The sequence below is a fragment of the Amphiprion ocellaris genome, chromosome 19 (assembly GCF_022539595.1).
Source record: "Amphiprion ocellaris isolate individual 3 ecotype Okinawa chromosome 19, ASM2253959v1, whole genome shotgun sequence".
Lineage (NCBI taxonomy): Eukaryota > Metazoa > Chordata > Actinopteri > Pomacentridae > Amphiprion > Amphiprion ocellaris.
The window spans coordinates 20,558,225-20,578,529 of record NC_072784.1 but is presented as its reverse complement, the minus strand read 5'-3'; the positions used below and the strand labels follow the sequence as shown (position 1 = coordinate 20,578,529).

General features: G+C 43.3%; 1 protein-coding gene across 1 annotated transcript; it reads right to left on the bottom strand.

Moving 5' to 3' along the window:
* Positions 1 to 1,282: 1,282 nt before the first annotated feature.
* s1pr2 (sphingosine-1-phosphate receptor 2) lies at positions 1,283 to 17,523 on the bottom strand. Its single transcript, XM_023279640.3, is given in 3 exon segments — positions 1,283 to 4,308; positions 4,310 to 4,464; positions 16,818 to 17,523. Coding segments are annotated over 2 exon segments (1,113 nt in total). The 5' UTR covers positions 4,345 to 4,464; positions 16,818 to 17,523; the 3' UTR covers positions 1,283 to 3,230.
* Positions 17,524 to 20,305: the final 2,782 nt, after the last annotated feature.

Below are 20,305 nucleotides of genomic sequence, written 5' to 3'. Positions count from 1 at the left end.
TATGAATATTGTTTACTAATACACAATAACAGTCTGAGTTTTCCCCTTTAAGATAAAAATACTGTATGCATTCCTATTTATACTTTCAACAAAACCATTCAATAGTAAAGAAATATAAAACTTCAAGATGAAGTTGTGTTATTGCACGGTTCCAGCTGCGGGTAACTTTGTTTCCAGTGTTACTGTAACGCATGAGTATGATTCAAGTCCTGGCTGGGTGATGGTACCTCGGTGGTATGTGTTGATGCGAGTCTCATTTAAATTTGAGAGAATGCTGTTTTTGGAGCTATAGAGTTAAAGAATGTGTGGAAAAAACGTCCTTCAAATATGGCCAGATGTTTGCCTGCTTTACCACAAGGTGGCACAATTGTCATTGTAACCTGTAAACAAAAGTCCGTATCTTCTTCAGGTAGTCAAATAATGTTTTCTAATCTGCCTCTCATACTTGCACATGTAAACCAACCATGGCCAAATTTACTGCCAGCTTAGGCACAAGTCTAGTCTATAGACATATAGTAATTGAATAGTGATCGGTGTGTGCGTGTGTTCATTATTGTCAGAAAATGTAACAGAAATGATTGACAAGTGTCTTTTTTGTCAATGTTTTGCTTTAATTAAAGTGTCATTTGTAAAGTATCCCAAACTGTTCTGTTTCACAAGAACGAATTTAAATGTTTTTGTGTATACAACTTCACCTACAGGTTTTTAAGTCTGATGTAATATCCTGTAGGGCAATGGAAAGACTTGGCAGACATCCCAGCAGTGCAGCCTCCTGGGGCTGATTCAGCCAATGTTCCCACCCAGGAATCCTGGACGTCTGACAGGAAACAGGCCCAACTCTCCCAAGGCCACTGTAAGTCAGCCTCTCCCCTCACCCCAAGTCTCCCCCTCAGCCGAAAACCTCTCCTGGGGCCTTTCTTTATGCTTCTCTTAGACAGGCTATCATACAAATACACGGTCTTCTGCACCACACCCCATTTCAGCCTCCCAGCTCTGCCCGGCTTTCCAGCAAATCCCTGTCTTGCTTCAGCCTTTAAGCAATTGAACAATTTTATTAGGTAAGAGAACCATGATTAATGACCAAGCAGCTTTTGCATGCACAATTTCAGGATTTCATGTTGAAGCTAGTGTTTTTCTGACCTTGTCAGAGCATGTTTGGATTTAATGCTGCTATTTGAGTACATGTCAGATGAGGAACAAGAAGAATACATCTCAAGACCTGCAGAGAGGTTACAGCTGCTGGTAATTTGAATACAGGTCAAAAATAAACTTGAACGCACAATACATTTTTCATTATTTCATTTATTTTATAAAATTGGAATGCAAATAACAAAATGCTTATGTACCTACATTAGTGTTTGTACCACTTTAACACAGGCAGCGTGCTACTTGACACACAAGGCTATTGCACACGAGACATTTCATACAACATAAAATCATACATACTGTACATAGATACATACATACATACTTACAAACATACAGTTATTCATATATTTATCATAAAAAAATCAGAGTCAGACATACAATGAAGTCATAGGTACGCATATTAAAACACCTCTCCATCTCAAAAAATAAATTGGGGGAAAGCAAACATCACTGAAGCTGCCAAAGTGCTTTTCACCATTTCTACTTGGCCATCTAAATTTGAAAGTCAATATAAAGAACACCGACAAAGAGAAGAGTTTTAATTCTGTGTCTACAGGGAGAAGGTTAGTGTAACCCTGAACAACAGGAACCGGACAACGAAAACAGGACTTCCTACAGTTTAAGGAAGCTGCGTGTTGTAGGATGTCAGAGAATGAGGATGAAGCTGACCTCCCAGGAGGGCAGATCCCTCCTGAGCGTTTGAAACCGGATATTCTCCTGTTTTGTAGAGGAGGTAAGGGGTCTTTGGAAAGATGAGATGTGTTTACATCTTTAGTTGCAAAAGGCATATGGCTAGCAATTTCGGCCAGGATGTTCACAACCAATTTTTGTTCTTGATGCTATTTAAGACTTCACAGTGAGAGTGGCCTACCCTGTTCATCCCACTCTCTGCTTGTCAAGGCCTTGGTAGTTCAAAATGATGATCAATAATACTGTCAACAATGGAGCACAAGCCCCAAACACTTCATACGTACATTCAGCCTTTTTACTCAGGAGGAAGGCACAAACAGAGACAACACATTGCTGCTATGTTGCTACAACACTGTCAGGACACCGGTCCCGTGAGTCAAAGCTGCTGGACAGCTGTCATTGAGTAAAATACATCAGTGCCAACTCACTTAAGGAAATGTGCTTTCTGATTAGGCCTTCCTCGACGGAAACTGTTAAGATACAAAAGACAACAGTAAAAGCAAGAGGGACAGATTATGAGGACAAATGAGGGAAGGGGTGTTAGTGATGAAAGCTGGAGCTTAGATTATATCATACATATTAGCACTTACAAATAAGTTAGAATTTCATGCATTAAATGTAAGCAGGTTATGTAAGTTTGTGGTAGTTTATCAAATGGTTTAAGCAAGGTTATATAGAGAATATATAGCCCTGGTTTTGCTGAGGGGCCACTTAGTAATTTGACTTCTGTAAGACGGAGTGCTCATTGGAGTTGATCACTGCCTCTGGCTCTGAAAAGAATGAACAATGAATCTTTAGGCCTAATTTAGAAATATAACAGTGAAGGAGAGTTATGTGGTTAAACCTCAAAATGGACAACAATCTCTACAGTAATCTCCAAAGTGCAACTTTGCAAGCTTTGCATTGACACAGTTATTGAAAGGCTCAAAACAACTCACCATAACTATGATATTATGCATGTTATGTTTGTATTTTTGGCATTTAGTAAGGGTTTACATGTTAAGAAAGAAAAGTGAAACAAGATGATAGACATATACATGAAAATGGTTTGCTCCATAGTAATTAATAAAAGTACCCATGAAAAAGCAATTTTCACATTTCTGAACATTTTCACCACTAAGCTGATTTCCTCTTGAAACATTCTGTTGTTACAGTCTCTTTCTGGGTGAATTTGATTGTGAATTCACACAATTTTGATTGTAACAGGAAAAAAAAGTCTGCATTGTAGAGCGTGTCTCAACAGACGGCTGTGTCCCAGCCTTACCAGACATCTTAGTGCCAGAGTGTGCTTCACTTTGAACATCTGTCTATCTCATCACAGCTTCCATGCTTGATTTCATATGCACACATCCCCTCTGTCTCTCACAGATATCTGATGTGTTTGCACCATATCAAACACAGGTGGTACAGTTTTGCATGATTGGTGTGGTCTGGTGTTCATGTTTGTTGGTGCAGTGTTCCAGAGAGCTGGAGCTCTTTAGAGGGACCAGGCAACGGTCAGAAGGCCGCCCACTTTGCAGCACCCCCCAGCAGCACAACACACGCAGGAACTCCTTTCTCATGTCCTTGCTGCGCAGCGTGTATATCACTGGGTTAAGTGCCGAGTTCAGAGTGGCAAAGCCAAAAAAGATGTCTGCTTTGGAGAGGATGGGGCAGAATTGTATCCTGCAGGATGAATCTAGGAGTAGAATGGTAAAAGCTGGCAGCCAGCACATGATGAATACCCCCAGCACTATTGTGACTGTTTTCAAAAGGGAATAGGCTTGTGAGTTGGTCGCTTCCTGGTGGCTGGAGCGTACAATCAAATAGATCTTCACATAGAGTATGACAATAGAGAGCAGTATCAGGCTGAAAATGGTGACAACAAAGAGGATGTATTTCTTTGAGTAGAGAGGCAGTACGGCTGAGCATTCAGGGAGGTTGTAGATGCAGTTCCAGCCGATGATGGGAAGCCCTCCGAGCAGAATGGAGGTGACCCAACAAGCTCCAATCAGGAGAAACATGCGGCATGTTTTGGTGGAGCCGTACACCTTGACTTTGGTGATAGCAATATAGCGCTCTAATGCTATCGCCAGCAAGCTGAAGACTGAAGCTGCCAACGCAATAAACACTGTGCCTTCCCTGATGAACCATTGTACAGGCACCAGTTTAAAGGTCCTTGACCCTGATAGAAAAATATTGGCTATGTAGGCCGAGCCGGCCAGCAGGTCAGAGAATGCCAAGTTGCCTATGAAGAAAAACATGGCAGAGTGGAACTTCTTGTTGCGGCAGACGGCAATCAGGACCAGCAGATTCTCAAGGATGATGATGGTGCAGAGGACCACAATGACAATGTTGAGGGTGGTGAGCTGTTTTTTATTCTCAATGTGTTTATCCATCTCCTGAGTGGTCATGTTCTTGGCGTAGGCATAGTAGGAGTGGATCAAACTCCGATTGTAGTATTCAGAATACTTGCTTTTCATGGTGACGGTGGCAGAGCACAGCGGCTTTACGGCAAAGATTCATTCACACAGTGTGCAGAGGGTCTGTGCCAATAATTATTGCCTTTAAGGAAAGGACAGGAAGAGGGCTGGGAGGGAGACTGCCTGTCCTACAGTCACGTCTCTGGAGCTCTATGTGGGTCACCTGCAGACACAAAGAAAGAGAAAAGACCAGAGTTAGTGACAGAGAAAATGTGGCAATCATGAACTAAATTGTGGCAAACATAATTTTTTAGCAAAGAAATATACTCTCAAAGGCAAAGCAGAAAGCAAAACACAGTATCCAGGCAACAACCTGTTCCTCAGTCTGCACAGTGGAAACTAAACTAATTCACTTGAAGACTCCCCTGTGATGACCCAAAGTTAAAATAAGCAGGAACAGCAATAGAGCAAAGCTTCAAAATAAAACCCTCTCATTATCAGAAGTCCTTGACTTGATCTAACAGATAACAGATTCAGAATTCGGAGTTGGCATTTACAATGACATAACACATGTGACTGACCACACAGTGAACACGCTGCACTCACTGTGTCCATTTGTTACATCCCAAACTGAAAAACCCACAAAGGCAACCCTCGCAGTTTGTTGCGGTCTGAGAGGAATGGAAAGTAATAATCCACTGACTCACAAGGGCTTTGCATGTTATCATAAAAAATTACTCTGGGGGAAATTTTAAATCTGCTCTGAGGAGAAAAAAGCATACAAACGTCTTCCCTGTTTTTGAATGGTCAACCTGGGCAGGCAGAGATCATCTACAGGTAAATGAATGAATGCTCTGTGAGTGCTGGCGTTCAGACAAAAGGCTGCACTCGCAGTCTGAGGGGAACATTCCACTAACCCCGTCCGTGCACTCGGCTGTCAACACATGGCATTGTTGTGGAGAGCGAACCATTCCACTCCAGTGAGCTACCTCTTGAAACTTCAGCATAGCATGTGGATCAGCCAGACCTCTTCATCCTGACCTGCCCAACCACCCACTTCCAACAAGTTACAAAAAAATTGAACAGCAAATCAAATAGATAAGAGGAGGAGATGAGGGCTTCCTTAAGTTTTTGAGAAAAAGCCTTTTAGTATTTGATTTTGGTGTATGGCTACAGTGCAATTTTAATCTGAATTACTGGTGTGACATCAACACAGAAAAACGTAAAGCTAATGAAGTGTCGAGTTTTATCACCTTAAGAAATAACAGCAAAAACACCTTGTGAACCGCTAACCTGTCGTCAAATTTCTCTTTTCAAGAAGAAACCTATAAACAAACAGAAAAACAAAATAAAGTGTGCTGCAGCTACAGGACTGAAGAACAAAGGAAAGTTGAAGGCTCTGGAAATCTAATTAGAGGTGGAGCTGGTGTCTTAAACCTGTCAAAAGTAACAAGATCCCTCTGCAGGCCAGCTCCCGAGGTAATTCAACACTGATGCTTCCACTGCATGTCTTTGCTAGACTGGACGGCTGCAGCAACTCTAGGCTATAAAAAAAATAAATAAATAGTGGAAAGTGGGCCTGAACCTTTTCCCAGTTCTGCCGGGCATTGAATCAAAACCTGAGAGACTAAAAGATAAAGAAGGAATGAGACAAAAGCCTGACAGAGAGCATGCATGTGGAACGGCATCTGGACACAAAGGCAGGAATCTGAGACATCACTGTGACGTGCACGCACATGCACAAACTCATTGATGTGATGTGTTTCATCACAGAATTTCACTCGTGCACAGAAATTTTTCTTCGCACACATTGCAAATGGTGACAGAAACAGAGCAATGTAGCAAAGCATTCCGCCGTATACAGGCAGGTTGAGCGCACAGCTGCTATTGGCTGCCAGTAATAACCAGCACACTGTTTCCTCAAGCAGGAACAAAGAACAATAGTCTCCTTCAGTGTGGATAGCGTTGGCCTTCAGCCTTAATAATGGGACAGCACACTTCCATTTGGCTGGGGCAACTGTATCATAGCAAAAATTTATTTACAGCTGAGGACTCGCTTATCAGACTGCTGTATCAGGACAGCTCGTCTCCTCCTCATCCTTTTTAGCTCTGTTAATAGACACAAATAGGAGGATTGAGCTTAAGCACATGTGGCAGCTGCACCAGGGTAATTACATTAGTTTACATTATAGGAGTCTGTAATGTTTTTTCATTCACCGAAAAGACCCGCTCTGTATCTCCACGGTCCCCAAAAGCACACTGCATTGTTTCATCTCGGTTTTTCTCTCAGCACTGCCAGGTTTTTTTCAGGACGGCTCTCTTTTCCATCTGTCGTGCAGACAGCTCGAGGTCCTCCTGTCACCAAGGAGTCTTTGGTGTCTGTCATCAAGGGATTTCACTGTACGAGGGAAACCTGACAGGCTGGTTTGCCTACAGCACAGTCTTGCAGCAGCCGCGCCCCGCCCCTCTACCTGCAGTGTGGCGTTCGCAAGTTTCCACAGTGATTGGTCATCATCGGTGCGCACTTCCTGCAGTGTATCCCCTCCCTCCTGAGCAGTCGCCAAAACTGTGCCCTGCATTCGACCCAGACGTCACTGTCACACTTCCACAGCAGACATAACACATTGTCAAAAAATGCTGTCATGCCATGTCAACCAATGACTCTTTTCCTAACTAACACAATGGGAAAGAAACAACAGCAAAACACTCAAATTACAATATCAACAGAGTAGCTTAAGTATTTCACATTAGCCGTACTAGAGCTGTATTAAAATATACAAAAGTATGCTAGATATTGCAAATATCCAAGTTCATAAAATGTGTTTGAACACTGTATACACTTTAGAATTAATTTTATACACTACAGAGGTGTGCAGTTTTACATTTAATGCATCTATGTATTGAGATATATTTCCACAGAACTTCAAAATAATATATGCACAATTATTTGCATTAATAATCTTTAAATTTAGATGCAACATGCTGTGCAACATTGCAAGTTCTTTCATTATGTCTGTTCTTTCATTTCATGAACAATATGCAAGTGCATTGAGCTAGTATTAAGTATTTGGAAATACATCTATGCTGATATTGTGTGTCACATCATTTTGCATAGTTAGTTTTGAGCTGAATTATTCCCTCCTGTGCTGTGATGTAGGCGAATGTTTAGCAAGGCTGCAGAAATAAAAATAAACACAACATCCTGTCGAGATTTCACACAGCGGCTCAAACAAGGTTAGAGGAGGAGTTGAAAGAAGCAACTGTTGATAGGAGAGCAGGTGACATAGAGACAAAGGAAGTCAAACAAGAGACAAACACCTGAGGCAGGATCTTCTGTTAGAAAGATTATTAGATTATTATCATTGCCAGACCTGAAAAATGTATTTGAGCATCTAAGAAATTACTCCAAGATGCTTTTGTGGTGCATTTTCTCAGACACACATGCCAATACTTTTTTCATTATTTCACAGCTACGCCTACTTTTTCACAACCGCATGTACAGATGAAAACCTCTATTCGACCATATAAGCACGGTTGCATAGATTTTGACAACATGCGAAAAGGTAACTGAAAAGGGTTTTTGTTTGCGACTGAAAGATGATTCTTGTTCTCTTCTAATTCTAGTTCACCTCTTCACCACGGGGACTGACGGCGACACAAAAGCCTCAGGTGTTTTTCCCAGAAACACCTGATAAGCCCCAATTAGCAGAACGCCTGCTCACCAAAAACCAAGGTAATGCTGCCCCCATGACACCACCTGCTACCGGTCACACTCTGCTTGAACTCGGCTCCACTTTCTCTGGGGGGGAAGCACTTAAAACAAGAAGCAAGAATTCCGGCATTTTCATCCATGAACACACTTTACAGTCCCCCACAGCTGTTTTAGCTGAGGACAGTGACTAACTTTCAATTTAGTTTAGTTTATATTTTCATCTTATCTTATTTGCATTCAGTTGTGTTTATTGTTTGCTCAGAGTGTATCGCCATGGAGCAGTTTGTGGCGTGAAACATCCTGTGACACATCTTTCTCCACCTGCCCTTCATACTCCGTGCTCACAAGCCGCTGTAGTGACAACACAGCACTAATCCAGCCCCTTGTGTTTCCTCATAGCACTCTAAAAAGGCAGCAGTACAAGACTATAAAATAAAAGGTCTTCTTTGTTAAGACTATAATATGAAAAAGTTAATATGCACATTTTCCGTTTTAAGGAGATTTAATGGCTTCCTGCACCCTCTACGAGACACTGAACTTTTCTTCTACACACTTAATCTCTCCTTAGTTTTTAGAACAGCTACAAAGTAATCCATCATGAAAGCTTCTGCTGCTTTGATTTGTTCTTTCCTGTTCAGTTTCCGTGCCGTTAATATTACTGTTTATCTTATCTGTGAGTGCTTTGCTCTAACTACGAGCGAGATCAGCCTACATCCTTCTTCTTCCCTCTACTCTTGATGTCCAGCATCCTGTAACTGACCTGGAGACCTTGTGACTGTGTGGGAAGCATTAGAATAATGAAGTTAGTCAGCTGAACAGCAAAAATCTTGGTACTTTTTTTGTGTGTTTTTGTGTATTTCATTTTCAGTGGAAGCAAAACATTTGACAAAACAGGGTACAAATACAACGCAAGAGCTGAGGTTCCTAAGGAAGTGAATTCCATATATAAGCAAAGTAGTCACAAAGTTTCCCAAGTCAAGTGTTGACATGTCAGACGCAAAAGAGAAAACACAACTCTTACTGCCACAAGGTTTCACCACTGCTACCACAGAAGTTCTAAGGAAATGACTAAACCAAAAGCAGCACGTTCATGGCATTCTTGAACCCGTTCTCCATTTCTACCTGTTTTCCATTTCTTAAACTTCATCAGCGATGGCGTACAGGTCCTTGTCTTGTGTGTGCTCTGATAACTCCTCAGAGCCCACACAAGCCAGTGCACACATTGGCCCATCAAACAGGCCGTTTTTTTTTTTTTTTTTGCACTGAGCAGCCAGATGCAATCATGCTGTGCAACCAGAACACACAGGGATGGACTGTCTGCTGGCAGATGGCTGCAGAGTCTATCTGCCGCTCTTTCCATTGCGGAGCCCCGGGCCTCAGTCTGTGAAATCTTTTTACATCAGAACAGCAACACTATTGATCGTTGGCTGGCAATTTCCAGGAAAAAAAAACATCCATGTTTCCAGTGATACTGTAACTGGGGTGAGGAGGATTCATGTTGTTGAACTGTGTCCTGGTCCTTGAAATCACCTTGGACACAGCACACCCTATAGTCATGTACAATGACTTACTTACTCTTACTTAGTCATGGCTGCCTGAGCTTATCTTAAGCCGCTGCTCTTATCTCTGTTACATGCCACACTGTAGACAAGCTCACTGATAAACTGAAGCCAAAAACAGTGACGATAAAGAAGCACAGCTGACACGAAGATGACATTTTAAGCAGCAACAACCTCAGTTTCCTACTATGGCATGCACTGAAAGTCCTGTTAAAGTAGAAATGTCAAGATGACAAGCCTTAACCTAATACTGCATCTTCACAATACTAAATGTCACAGCAGATTTTAAAGATTTCTACAAGTCAACACGTCATGTTTGCTCTTTGTCTTTTTGACTAGATAACCACAGGTGTTTACTGATATTTCCCAAACAGCGGAAAGTACAGTAGTAAACTCTAGAGAGAAGGAGAAACTGATGCATTCTAGCAGTGATTTTCTACACTGCAAGTGCACACTGAAGAGACCAAGAAAAACAAAGCGGTTCAAAGACAGATGAGTGGAATATTAGTATATAAGTAGGCTGGTTTTGCTGTTTTGAAGCACCAGCAGCTCACAAAATCACCAGACAAACAAAAACTAAAAGTTTTAAGGAGAAGTGCAAAGGAGAGAGAAGAAAGTCTGTTTCAGTTTGTGGTGCGACTTGCGTGATCGAGTGGCAGAGCCGACTGAAAAACAAAAGATGGGGCCTGCAACATCTCACAGTTTATAGCTTGGAGAGGAACTAAACTAGGGGAACAACAAATTTAACAGAAAGCAAAAACTTGGCAAAGATATGTCTGTGATTTGCCAAACTATGTCACAGACCTACACATATCACATCCTTTTTTGGTGTCAAAAGAAATACAGAAGTATTTTTTACAACTGTGTGTCTGTTTCTACATTGTGGCATTAGTTGAGTGGTAAATACCAATGTAGTTCCTTTTTCATTAACAGATTAAACAGTTACTTCTTGTGCTTTCATGCTGACTTTAAGATTTAATTTTAGCTCCAAACAGCAATCTTCCTGTCTCTTTGTCTGGTCTTATGCTAACATAATCATGCTTCATTAAAACCATGTATAAGCTGCTGGATACTAGGGGAGTGGGTGTCCCCAATACAGAGATTCAACATATAATTAGGGATTACCCTTTCGCTTGTCAAACAGTTTGACAGTTTGGGTACAGCCTCTTCTGAGGGTTTCCAATCTGTCAACACAGTTCAGTCTGGAACAAAAAGAGGTTGGATTTTTTATCCCGACTCCATGTTTCACAGTGACTTGTGATATTTTCTGTTCCTCTCCACAGTCACTTCATCTCTGCAGCTTTGCAATGCTTTATTTATTGCAGCTGTTCATGAGCTATGGGGTTCGTAGAGTGGCAAGCTGGAGACAAAGAGCTGCATAAAGAAGGGCATCATACAGCCTGAGGTGCCACAGCCCCCCACCACACCGCCACCCCCTCTTCTCCCCACTCAACCCCACTGGGGGGTGGGGGAATCTCCAAAGGTGGCGCCTGAGAGGCAATTACTGTAATACGTTCACCCTCAGACCATTCCTGTCAACTTAAGTCTCGTTTCCAAATTATGCATCTTTTTAGATTGCTCTATTTTGCATATTTCCCTTTCATGCTGCTCCCTGATTTGCAGAGCCACATCGTCCTCACTCTAACACCCCCTCCCCGCCTAGTATATTTTAAAGTTCACCACAGAGATCAAAAGACAAAGCCACAAAGAGGTGATTAAATGCACATCAAGAGGGATTTATTTAGCACACATCTGGAGCTGAAGTGTTCTTATAGCCCCCTATTAAAGACTTCATTACAGCACATAGTGTGCAATCAGCTCTCGATTGAAAAAAACTCTCAAGCTCTGCACTAAGAAACTACATTTTCAGACAAAGCGCAAATGTTTTCATGCAGATTTGCTGGTAATAGTTCCAAAAAAGTGCAGTTATCATCCTTGTCATTGTCTATTGGAGACATATTTATGCATCACTTCAGCGTGCTAGATGTGAGTCTGATGTACAAAATGTCCTGAGATTTGCTCAGCTTAAAAAAAAAGTGATAAACTGTTCTAAGTAGTCAAGGTTTATACAGGACAGAGGGCAACCACACTTACGAATACCGAGCTTTTTATTTCTAGGTATGTATGCGCATACACTGGTTAGTGTTAACCACATGGCGCCATTAGCGGAGACGCAGGACATGCATGCATTACGTGTGCACACAGTCAGTTCATCTCTGCACTTTGCAAGGCTTTTTTTAAAATGGTTTCTGTGGCTGCCACCTGCAATGTACACTCTGGTCTCTCCTTGATGCAGAAAATGAACCTATGTTAAATCAGGATTGCTTGCATCAGAAAACCTCAGGTCTGACGCCTGAGTTGTGCTTGATTCAAGTTTCAACCACTCAGCCCCTCTTGCACCTTACTATGTTCAGGTCTCCTTTAATGAATGGTTTTCAGCCCTCTTTAGGTGTCTTTTGTCCTTGTCGCTGCTCCAATTCAACCCAGTTGCTAGACCTTGAACTCCACCCCTTCTCATGTTCTCCTGCCTCATTGGGAAATTGTGAGGACGCCGTGTGAGAACTTGTGATCATTTGTTACATGGCGTGCCAGCAACACATATTGATGCATGCACACTGTGCATATTGATAGTGTCAGGAGCTGATGTGACTGTGAAACTGGTGTTTGTTCCACTGATGCTGCAGTGATTTCCACTGCACTGAACATCACAACAAACAGTAACATGACAGCATGCCAAAATCAAAGACACAGGGGAAGAGAACAGGGAAGGTGCCAGTGACAAAGCAAAGCACCACACAATGGAAAATGATAACGTCTGCACAGGCTAACGCACAGGGGCACAAAGCCACCCTGATTGCTTTTGCCTTGTGCCCACTGATAAGATGATGAATTGATGGAGGGCCTCCACCTCTCCTCTTGGTCCAGCATAGGAAAACAACTCCAGACTCTTCTGGCAAACACAGATCCATTAAACAAAGCTGTGTTTTTGGAGAAAAACACGGTTGCCTGGAGAGGGAACATTGTTGTGTCCACACAGTCTACAGCTGTATCCAAGTATTTTATACAATTTAAGAATTTCTTGCTTTGAAGAGAAGAACTTATTCCTTGAAAAACTCTTCAACATGAACACATCGTAGATTAAAATGTGAAAAAATGCGCTTTGCTAGTACAGTTACAATGTGCATTTAAAGACCTGTGGAAAAGACTTGAGGGTATTTAAAGTTGTCTCTTTCTGGATGGATGCTGTGTCTGTTTTATATCCTGGCAACACTACACAAGTAAATTCTTTCAAAACAAAAGTCTTAACAATAAATAGCTTGGATTTTTGTACCGTTTTGCAGAGTTTTATGCACGGTTTTGGTAGAGGAGATTGCCAAGGGATATTTTTCAAAAATAGAGAACAGGTCAGAATGTGACTACGGCTATGGTGTAGCTTTTCAGGAGGCACAGGACAGCTACTTGACTTTGACTTAAATGAGGCTCATCTAAAATGGACATGTTGGAGCAGTTTCCAGTTAAGTAAACAACATCCACTTCCACTCAATCTGTCTGTTCCATCAGAGCTGTCTGGCCTCTATCATGACCCGGCTTGTGTTGGGCTGTAGGTTAAATCCATCACGTCTTTAAGCTCGGAAAGAATCACGCTGAGGTCTTTACAGAATAAACAATCTTAATAGCTATTACTAATATAACACACCATCACACATGACTATGTCCAAGTCTGACAGTCACTAGGAAATCTAAAGGCTAAAAGAGCTCATTAGGATGAGAGACCAAGTTAAGATTCAGTTCCAAATAAAGCGAATGGCTTCAACAGGCTCTCACTGGCTGCCCGGGGCAATTCAGAATCCAAGAAAACCGTCTCCAGCTTACTTCTGGATCTGGGGAGGTGGGCTGTTGAAGTAATCCCGCTGAGTTTTCCAGCTGCACAAACAAAGCCGACTGGATAACAAAGACATCCAAGAGGGAAGAAGAAAGTGGAGGAGGTGGGCTCCAAAACCACAGCATCTTCATGTGTACCTGCTCCAAGATTGCTCCGGAGTGAACTCCGAGAATGACCAGAAATGAGGAAACCACGACATGACCACACTGATTAAGCCTGCCACCAGGACAGACAGTATGAGGTTGTTCCCACTCAGTTCATAAATCACACTGTACAACCTACGGACAGGTTGCAAAGTGCTGCCGATCCCATCCAAAGCCGCGGCAGTAACCAGAAACCCTGCACTCAATCTACTTGTCACTGTCTCTGAAAGACGTATAATGTTCCTGTCTGCACAGTAGTGTTGCACAATGAAAAATGCCAGTCAGAGTCCTGAAAACCATTTTCTGCATTATTTCCAACTGGCAGCGTTTTGGAACATAGGCTGGTTCAAGCTTGAAATGTGAGAGTAGACGAAGAGACTTATCCCCACAACAGAAAGTGTCAGGAAATCCTGGCATGCTGCTACAAGCATCAGTGCCTGGTCATGGGGGGTCTTATAGTTTGCCCAAGTCCCTCAAGTGGAAAAGGAATGTAAGAGGAGACTTTAAAGCTAATGGGTTCTTTCCTTGGGTAAAACACCTTCCAAAAATACTCAGACCTTTTTTTTCTTCACCAAATATCACTTTATGTAAATGTTTATGTAATAATCAGAACAGCGCTGACAGCGTGCTTTTTACAGCTCAGATGTTGTTTTTAAAAGAGGAGATGGATGGGGCAAGTAAGCGTCTATCTGCCATCAGGCACATCCCATTCTCAGTCGTGTGTGTACAGAATGAGTAAAAAGCAAAGGACGCCATATTTATTTCTCAGATCTGAGACACTCCCCGCTCTTGGCTGTGAATCACAAAGCTACATGCTGTCAGCTGTGTGTTGTGACTTGCGCTTCGGTAGCTTGTGAACAGAAGGCGTTTATTTTGCTCCAGCTGCCACACCCAAGGAAAGTGTTTTTTTGCAAAGGGGAGTAGCAGCTAGAACTCTGAGTTTGTAGAACCCAGATGGCTGTCCATAGACCACAATTAATATCACAGAGAGATCCCAAAAGAAGTGTGGAAACACACACACAGTCTTCTGTTATCTGCCATGACTTCCATTCTTCTTTTAGTAGTATCTATGCATGCATTGACTGGTTTCGTTTAACCAGGTGAAAGATGGGGCGCCTCTGGCAGGTCACTCCTCTGATCTCTCAGTGTTGTTACCCGCCCGATTTGGCTGGATAAAGCGGTGAGCGTACACAACAAAAGACAAGTCAGTTTCCCCAAGGAAAAGCCTTCTCGTTGCTTCCTATTAGCGGACCGCTCCCAGGCCTGAGCTGAAACCCGAGCATCCTTCAGGGATCGACACCACCCACCCACCCACCACCCACCACCCATCCCCGCCTTCAGCCCCCTAGTGACCTATTCCATCAGAAAAAGTCCCACAAATCTAGTTCCCACCACTGAATTACCATTAATTTATTTATTCGTCCATTCGCTTATAGATTTGTTTATTTATTCAATGTATCTATTTGTCTTCATTTCTCATGCTATCTCTGGCAATCCCCATTCAGAAGGGTCCAGTTACAGCATTCATCTTGCAGAGAGAAACTGAGTGCAATGAGCTGGGTCATAAACACACAGATCCTGAACTCATGATGTCATGGGCTGCTGCACTGCTCCCTAACATAAAAGATTTTAAAGCTCCTCTATATAGACTGCCAAGACTAATACCATGTGTGCTCCACTTCTGCGACAGGCCGGAGATGTGGAGTATCTGGCCAATGAGTTGACGCTGTTCACAGCAACCTCTGTCGAGGCCAAGGCTGGTGCATGTGTGAGGAAGCCTGGCAGCGGTCGGGCCCAGTGGGGTGGCGGGTGTTGTTCAGGAGCAATGAGCCATGTAGGCACATGGGCCAAACACAGATGGACGGGTGGCCGTATCATGCCCTGACTCCAGCCAGTCCAAGACCTGCTGGGAGAGCCACCCGAGTCCTGAAGCGGCCATGCACGCCTTAAACAAACCAAACCGCTCTTGCACAACGGCAGCATCAAGGAACCTGTTGACAGGGCCTTCGACAGTCCCATCCTCACGCTGCTGACTGTGCTTCCTCTTCATCATCCCGCTCTTGACGTTATCACAAGAAGATGTTTGCTAGTCGCAACTCAGCAGCATCCGTGTGCATGTGAGAGCTTGGTTTCTCGCCCTATTAACTCTGCTGGGGCTCGAGATAATATCATCGCAGGCCTTTGCAGTTTCAGAAGGCCTGCTAATGAGCACCACACTGTGCAGACTGAAGCAGGGCGATCACAGGATAGAGGATGACAGATGGGGCTTTTATCTGGGCAATAAACATTAGTTCCTCTACCTTATCATCTTATCTCACTGGGACTTGAGGAATCTCCCAGGGTGTCTACTGGACTGCTGACACCTATGTATCCTACAAGATTTACTCTTTTGCACACTGAAACAACATGTGCTATGCTTAACGAATCTACTAGGTCAACTTTAAATTCTGTTTAATGCAACTGTATTTCATTATAAAAGTGTATTCAAGTGTGAACTGTGCGTAAATCCCTGACAACAATATACTGTAAGACGTGAGGAGCCCATCTCCAACCCCACGAGATTAACTCCGGTACATGGGGATAATGGGGGCTTTTGTCTTATTAATACATCCTCTCAATACAATGCCTTCTTTAGAGTGACGGATGAACAAGCCCCAACAACGTCGGAGGTCAGCGTTTGAGGGAGGCGGGAGGGGGGCGCACAGCAGGCTGCGCAACGGCTCCAAGGAACCCAGTGTGAATGTGTGCTGCACCCAGCTCATCTCAGCACCCCCAACAACAACTAATGCAGTCTACATATGATGCAGCCGACTGTGCACTGCCCCCCTCTCCCTCCCCTGTATGATCGACAGCTGTAACCCCGCGTGTTAATATTTAACACCAAACAATGTTATCCATTAATAAAACGCAGCGTGTTTCACAAACGCAGCTGTCACATCCAAGTACTTCTAGTGGCCTGAGGCTGCAATAGTGTTTCTGCCTCTGGCAAGTACAAAAGTGGCGTGTTGCTTAATGTGGGCCATCATGCTGTCATACGTCCTCATTTTGAGACTTTTTTTTTAAACGTCAGGGGACACTTTCCATTCGCTGTTGACTAATCTTTGATGCAATCCGAGTTTCCAAATGAACGATTGTTTCATTTTTGAAGCCCTTCCTTGAAATGATCACATTAATGTTAGATGCAGGATTTTACAGTACTAATGGAGATCCTTTTGTTAGGTTGCTGCAGCACATGCGCTTACACTAACAATATTTTTTATGAAGGTGCCATTTGCTTACCCCATGAGAGAAATCGTAGAGAGCAGCGAAAACACGCTCCGGTAAATATTTGCCTCCAAATGTCCTCACATGTGGTCACCACTTTCCACAAAATGCTGCGTAAAAGTTCAGCGCTCTCCTCTGCTCCGGCGTCCACAAGTACGATGACAATCAAAACTTTGGTGGAGGACTAGACGGCGTGTCTTGTCTAGTCAGTGGTAAATCCATACCGGTCTGTGCGCCACTGCGGAACCGTACAAAGAGCGAAGGTTCCAAAATTTTTAAAAAATGACAAAAACGGACTTTCTTTCTCTCCGAAAAGTGACGATCGCACTTTCTCTTTTGTCCTTCTAATCCTGCAGTCCGTCTGATTGTCCTACTGCTCTCTGGGAACAACAGACTCCAAGGGGCTGCGGAGCGTCATGTAGGCGCGCACACAATACGCGCTCGCACACACACGCGTAAACACACACCCACACACGAGAGGTGGCGTGGAGTGTATGGAAACGTCATGCCCATAAAGAGACGCGAGTTTCAGTGTCGAAATATAATCACAGTGCGGATTTGTAGACTGCGATTAATATGGAAAATACGTTTTCGAGCCGATTTCTGGACCCTTTTCTCCACTCTGGAGCGCACAAATGAAGTCCAGATGTTCCACCTCCTCACTTCCTCTCTCCTTGCAGATCCCAGCATGAACCGGAGTCCACACTTCTCAGCTCATCCTGGCTCAGTTTCCCGTGAGAGCAGATGAAAATGCACATATAGCTCAGTGACAGGGAAATGAAATGAAATGTATTGTGTGGCAGTAAATATCAACATGTGATCTAGTTGCTTTTGGTGACTCAGCTGTAATTTACATATTCATCCCTCCAGTCTGGGTAGAGGTGTAATAAGGAGGGTGAGGTGAAGGTAAGTCAGGGCTTGTTAGTCACCAGGGATGTGCCTAGACTTACACTGGGGCAAGTGCTGGTTGCAGTGAAAGAGCCTCTATCCAACCCCAGAGGAGGTAATAATGCCTTCACAGTCATTAAATTGAAAGCCGAAGTCATCCTAAGTGGCTATGATGTCATGTAAAAGAAGGAGCTGCATAATGTTATCACAGTACTTTAACAAAACACCTGAAACCCAGCTGGATCCTATGCTATGGAAATTTGCATAAGGGACTGTGGGTGCAGCATTTCTGAAATAGTTTGGGGTTTTTTTGTTTTGGTTTTTTTGGCTTTTTTTTCTTGAGGGGGAGAGGTGTGAAAAGAAAATGGAAAAGGAAAGGCTTTGGTTGAAGTGAAACAAACCTGCCTGGTGACTAAGAGAGCGAGTTTCAGATGTTTTTCCTCTCAAAACGACCACAATGCAAACGGCAGGAAGCAGGTGGCACTTCATCAGGCTTTCTTCAGATTCACACGTCATACCCTGACTGGGTGACGTCAAAAGACATTACACAGAGTAACTGTAGCCCACCTAGAGGAGTGAATGACCCACAGCAGAAACGCACTGGCAGTTTCCATTGGTGTCTTTGTGCGTCTGGGCTCTCCCAGAGTTTCAACAACTTTGACTCATGTCGCGACTGAGTTAGGGGGAAGAAAGATTGCACAATCCACCCTTACCGCACTCATCCCTGCCACCCCCGCACTGGCTGTTATGTGGAAAGTGCTCACTAAAGAAAAAGAAGAAGAGCTTGTGAAGAAAAAAATTCAATACTTTGCAATACTTCTAAGTTGCCAAAATCTGATTACTTGCAATCTCCCCGGATGTGGAGCCAATTTTAACGGTTTAACGGTGCATCTTGAAAGCTTTTGTTCTCGCTTTCTGCATTCTCAGCTGAAGTGCAGGTTAGTCTGTAATGGATGTGCAGCAGACGGCCTTTATGGACTCACCGCTCACTGTCAGCGGGTTTATGACGGGACGCTGCTCCACTAAAGCTGCCCCACTGCTGTGTCTCTCACTGAGATTTTAGGGGAGGGGTCAAGAGCCCTGACCTCACTTCCTGTTGGGGCTCCTCACAAGCATTCCATTGTCTGTGAGAATGTGCACAGGCTCGGGGGACTCTGCACATCTGGCAGCTGTTATTAGCAAACCTCCTGTACCCAACCCCCCCCCCCCCCCCGAGGAAGATTACTACATGTGTTGGTGGATGTGCGCCCCGATACACACCTCAAAATAAACTCTCTGGGATGGTGTCTTTTCATGAGCCTGGCATGCCTGGACAGCACATTTTGGAAATTTACTCCTACAGTAAGAAGGAGTGGTGTTAAGGCAATTGACATTTTAGGAAGGCCTTTAATGCGGAGTTATACTGTTGTTGTGTTTGCTTGTTAAATGTCACTCTACAGGCAACAGCTGATTGGCTTAGCTTAGCACAAAGACTGAAAACAGGGGGAACCAACAGTAACACCAACCTATACCTCCAAAGGTTGCTAATTTACATGTTTTAGTTTTGAACATCCTAACAGATCCAGGTATAGGTGGATGGTACTGTACTGCAGAATTGTCTGACTGTATCTCAATATTATTAGGCTATAGGGTGGGAAAAAAAACTCTATTCAGCAACAAGGGGAATTGTTTTGGTGGAACATTTGCACACACAGAGCTGAACACTGTCATTAAAATAGCTAAATTACAGAAAAAAATTGCAGGGCTGCCTCGCTGCACGATTCAAATCCTCTGCAAAAACTTGAAATGTTCAGTGCTGTGAGTTGCTAGCCTGGAGGATGGTATTGTTGTTTCCCATACTGTCACGGATTTTGAAATGGGTAATATGTAGACAGTGGAAGGGAAGGAGAAACTCATTTGAAATGTGCAGCCAACAGCAGGCTCATAACCACAGCTTTCAAGCGAATAGCAGGCTCATAACCACAGCTTACATCGAGTAAGACACATGTATAGGCTGGCTTTTACACTTTTTGTGCAGATTAAACAAGAAGACGTTAATTAGTGAACTTTAAGGGTTTCTGGTTGGTGGATTTTGTTACATATGACTAGAGTCAGGCTGTTTAACATGTTTGTGCTAAGCTAAGCTAGTGGACCGCAGACTCCAGCATCATTTTTATCACACAGACATAATAGTGATAACTATCAATCTTGTCATCTTACTCTCAAATAAAGAGATAAGAACATTATTTCCCCGTATTTTGAACTACTCCTTAGACGATATTATCTTGACATTCACACAAAACTGACTACAAAACCATCTCGAGGGCTGTGGTTACTTGGCCTACGTTTGAACTTGCAAGAAGTGGTACAGTAAGCAGGTCTTATGTCACAGACTGAGCAGCAACAGAAATCGCTGCATCAAACTTACAAAGTGAAGACGCTGCTTTATTTGTGTTGCTCATCTCTGTAGACCTTTGTTCACAGAGCTAAAGACCTAAAAAGGCAAAGTGGCCTGAGAAGAGTGGCTAAATATTCTGAAGTCCTACTTTTAGGCACAGGATTACACCGGGGAAGTCATTAACAGTAAAGTCTAACTGTTCTCAGGCTCTGTGTCGTGTGAGATCTGGGACTTTCCA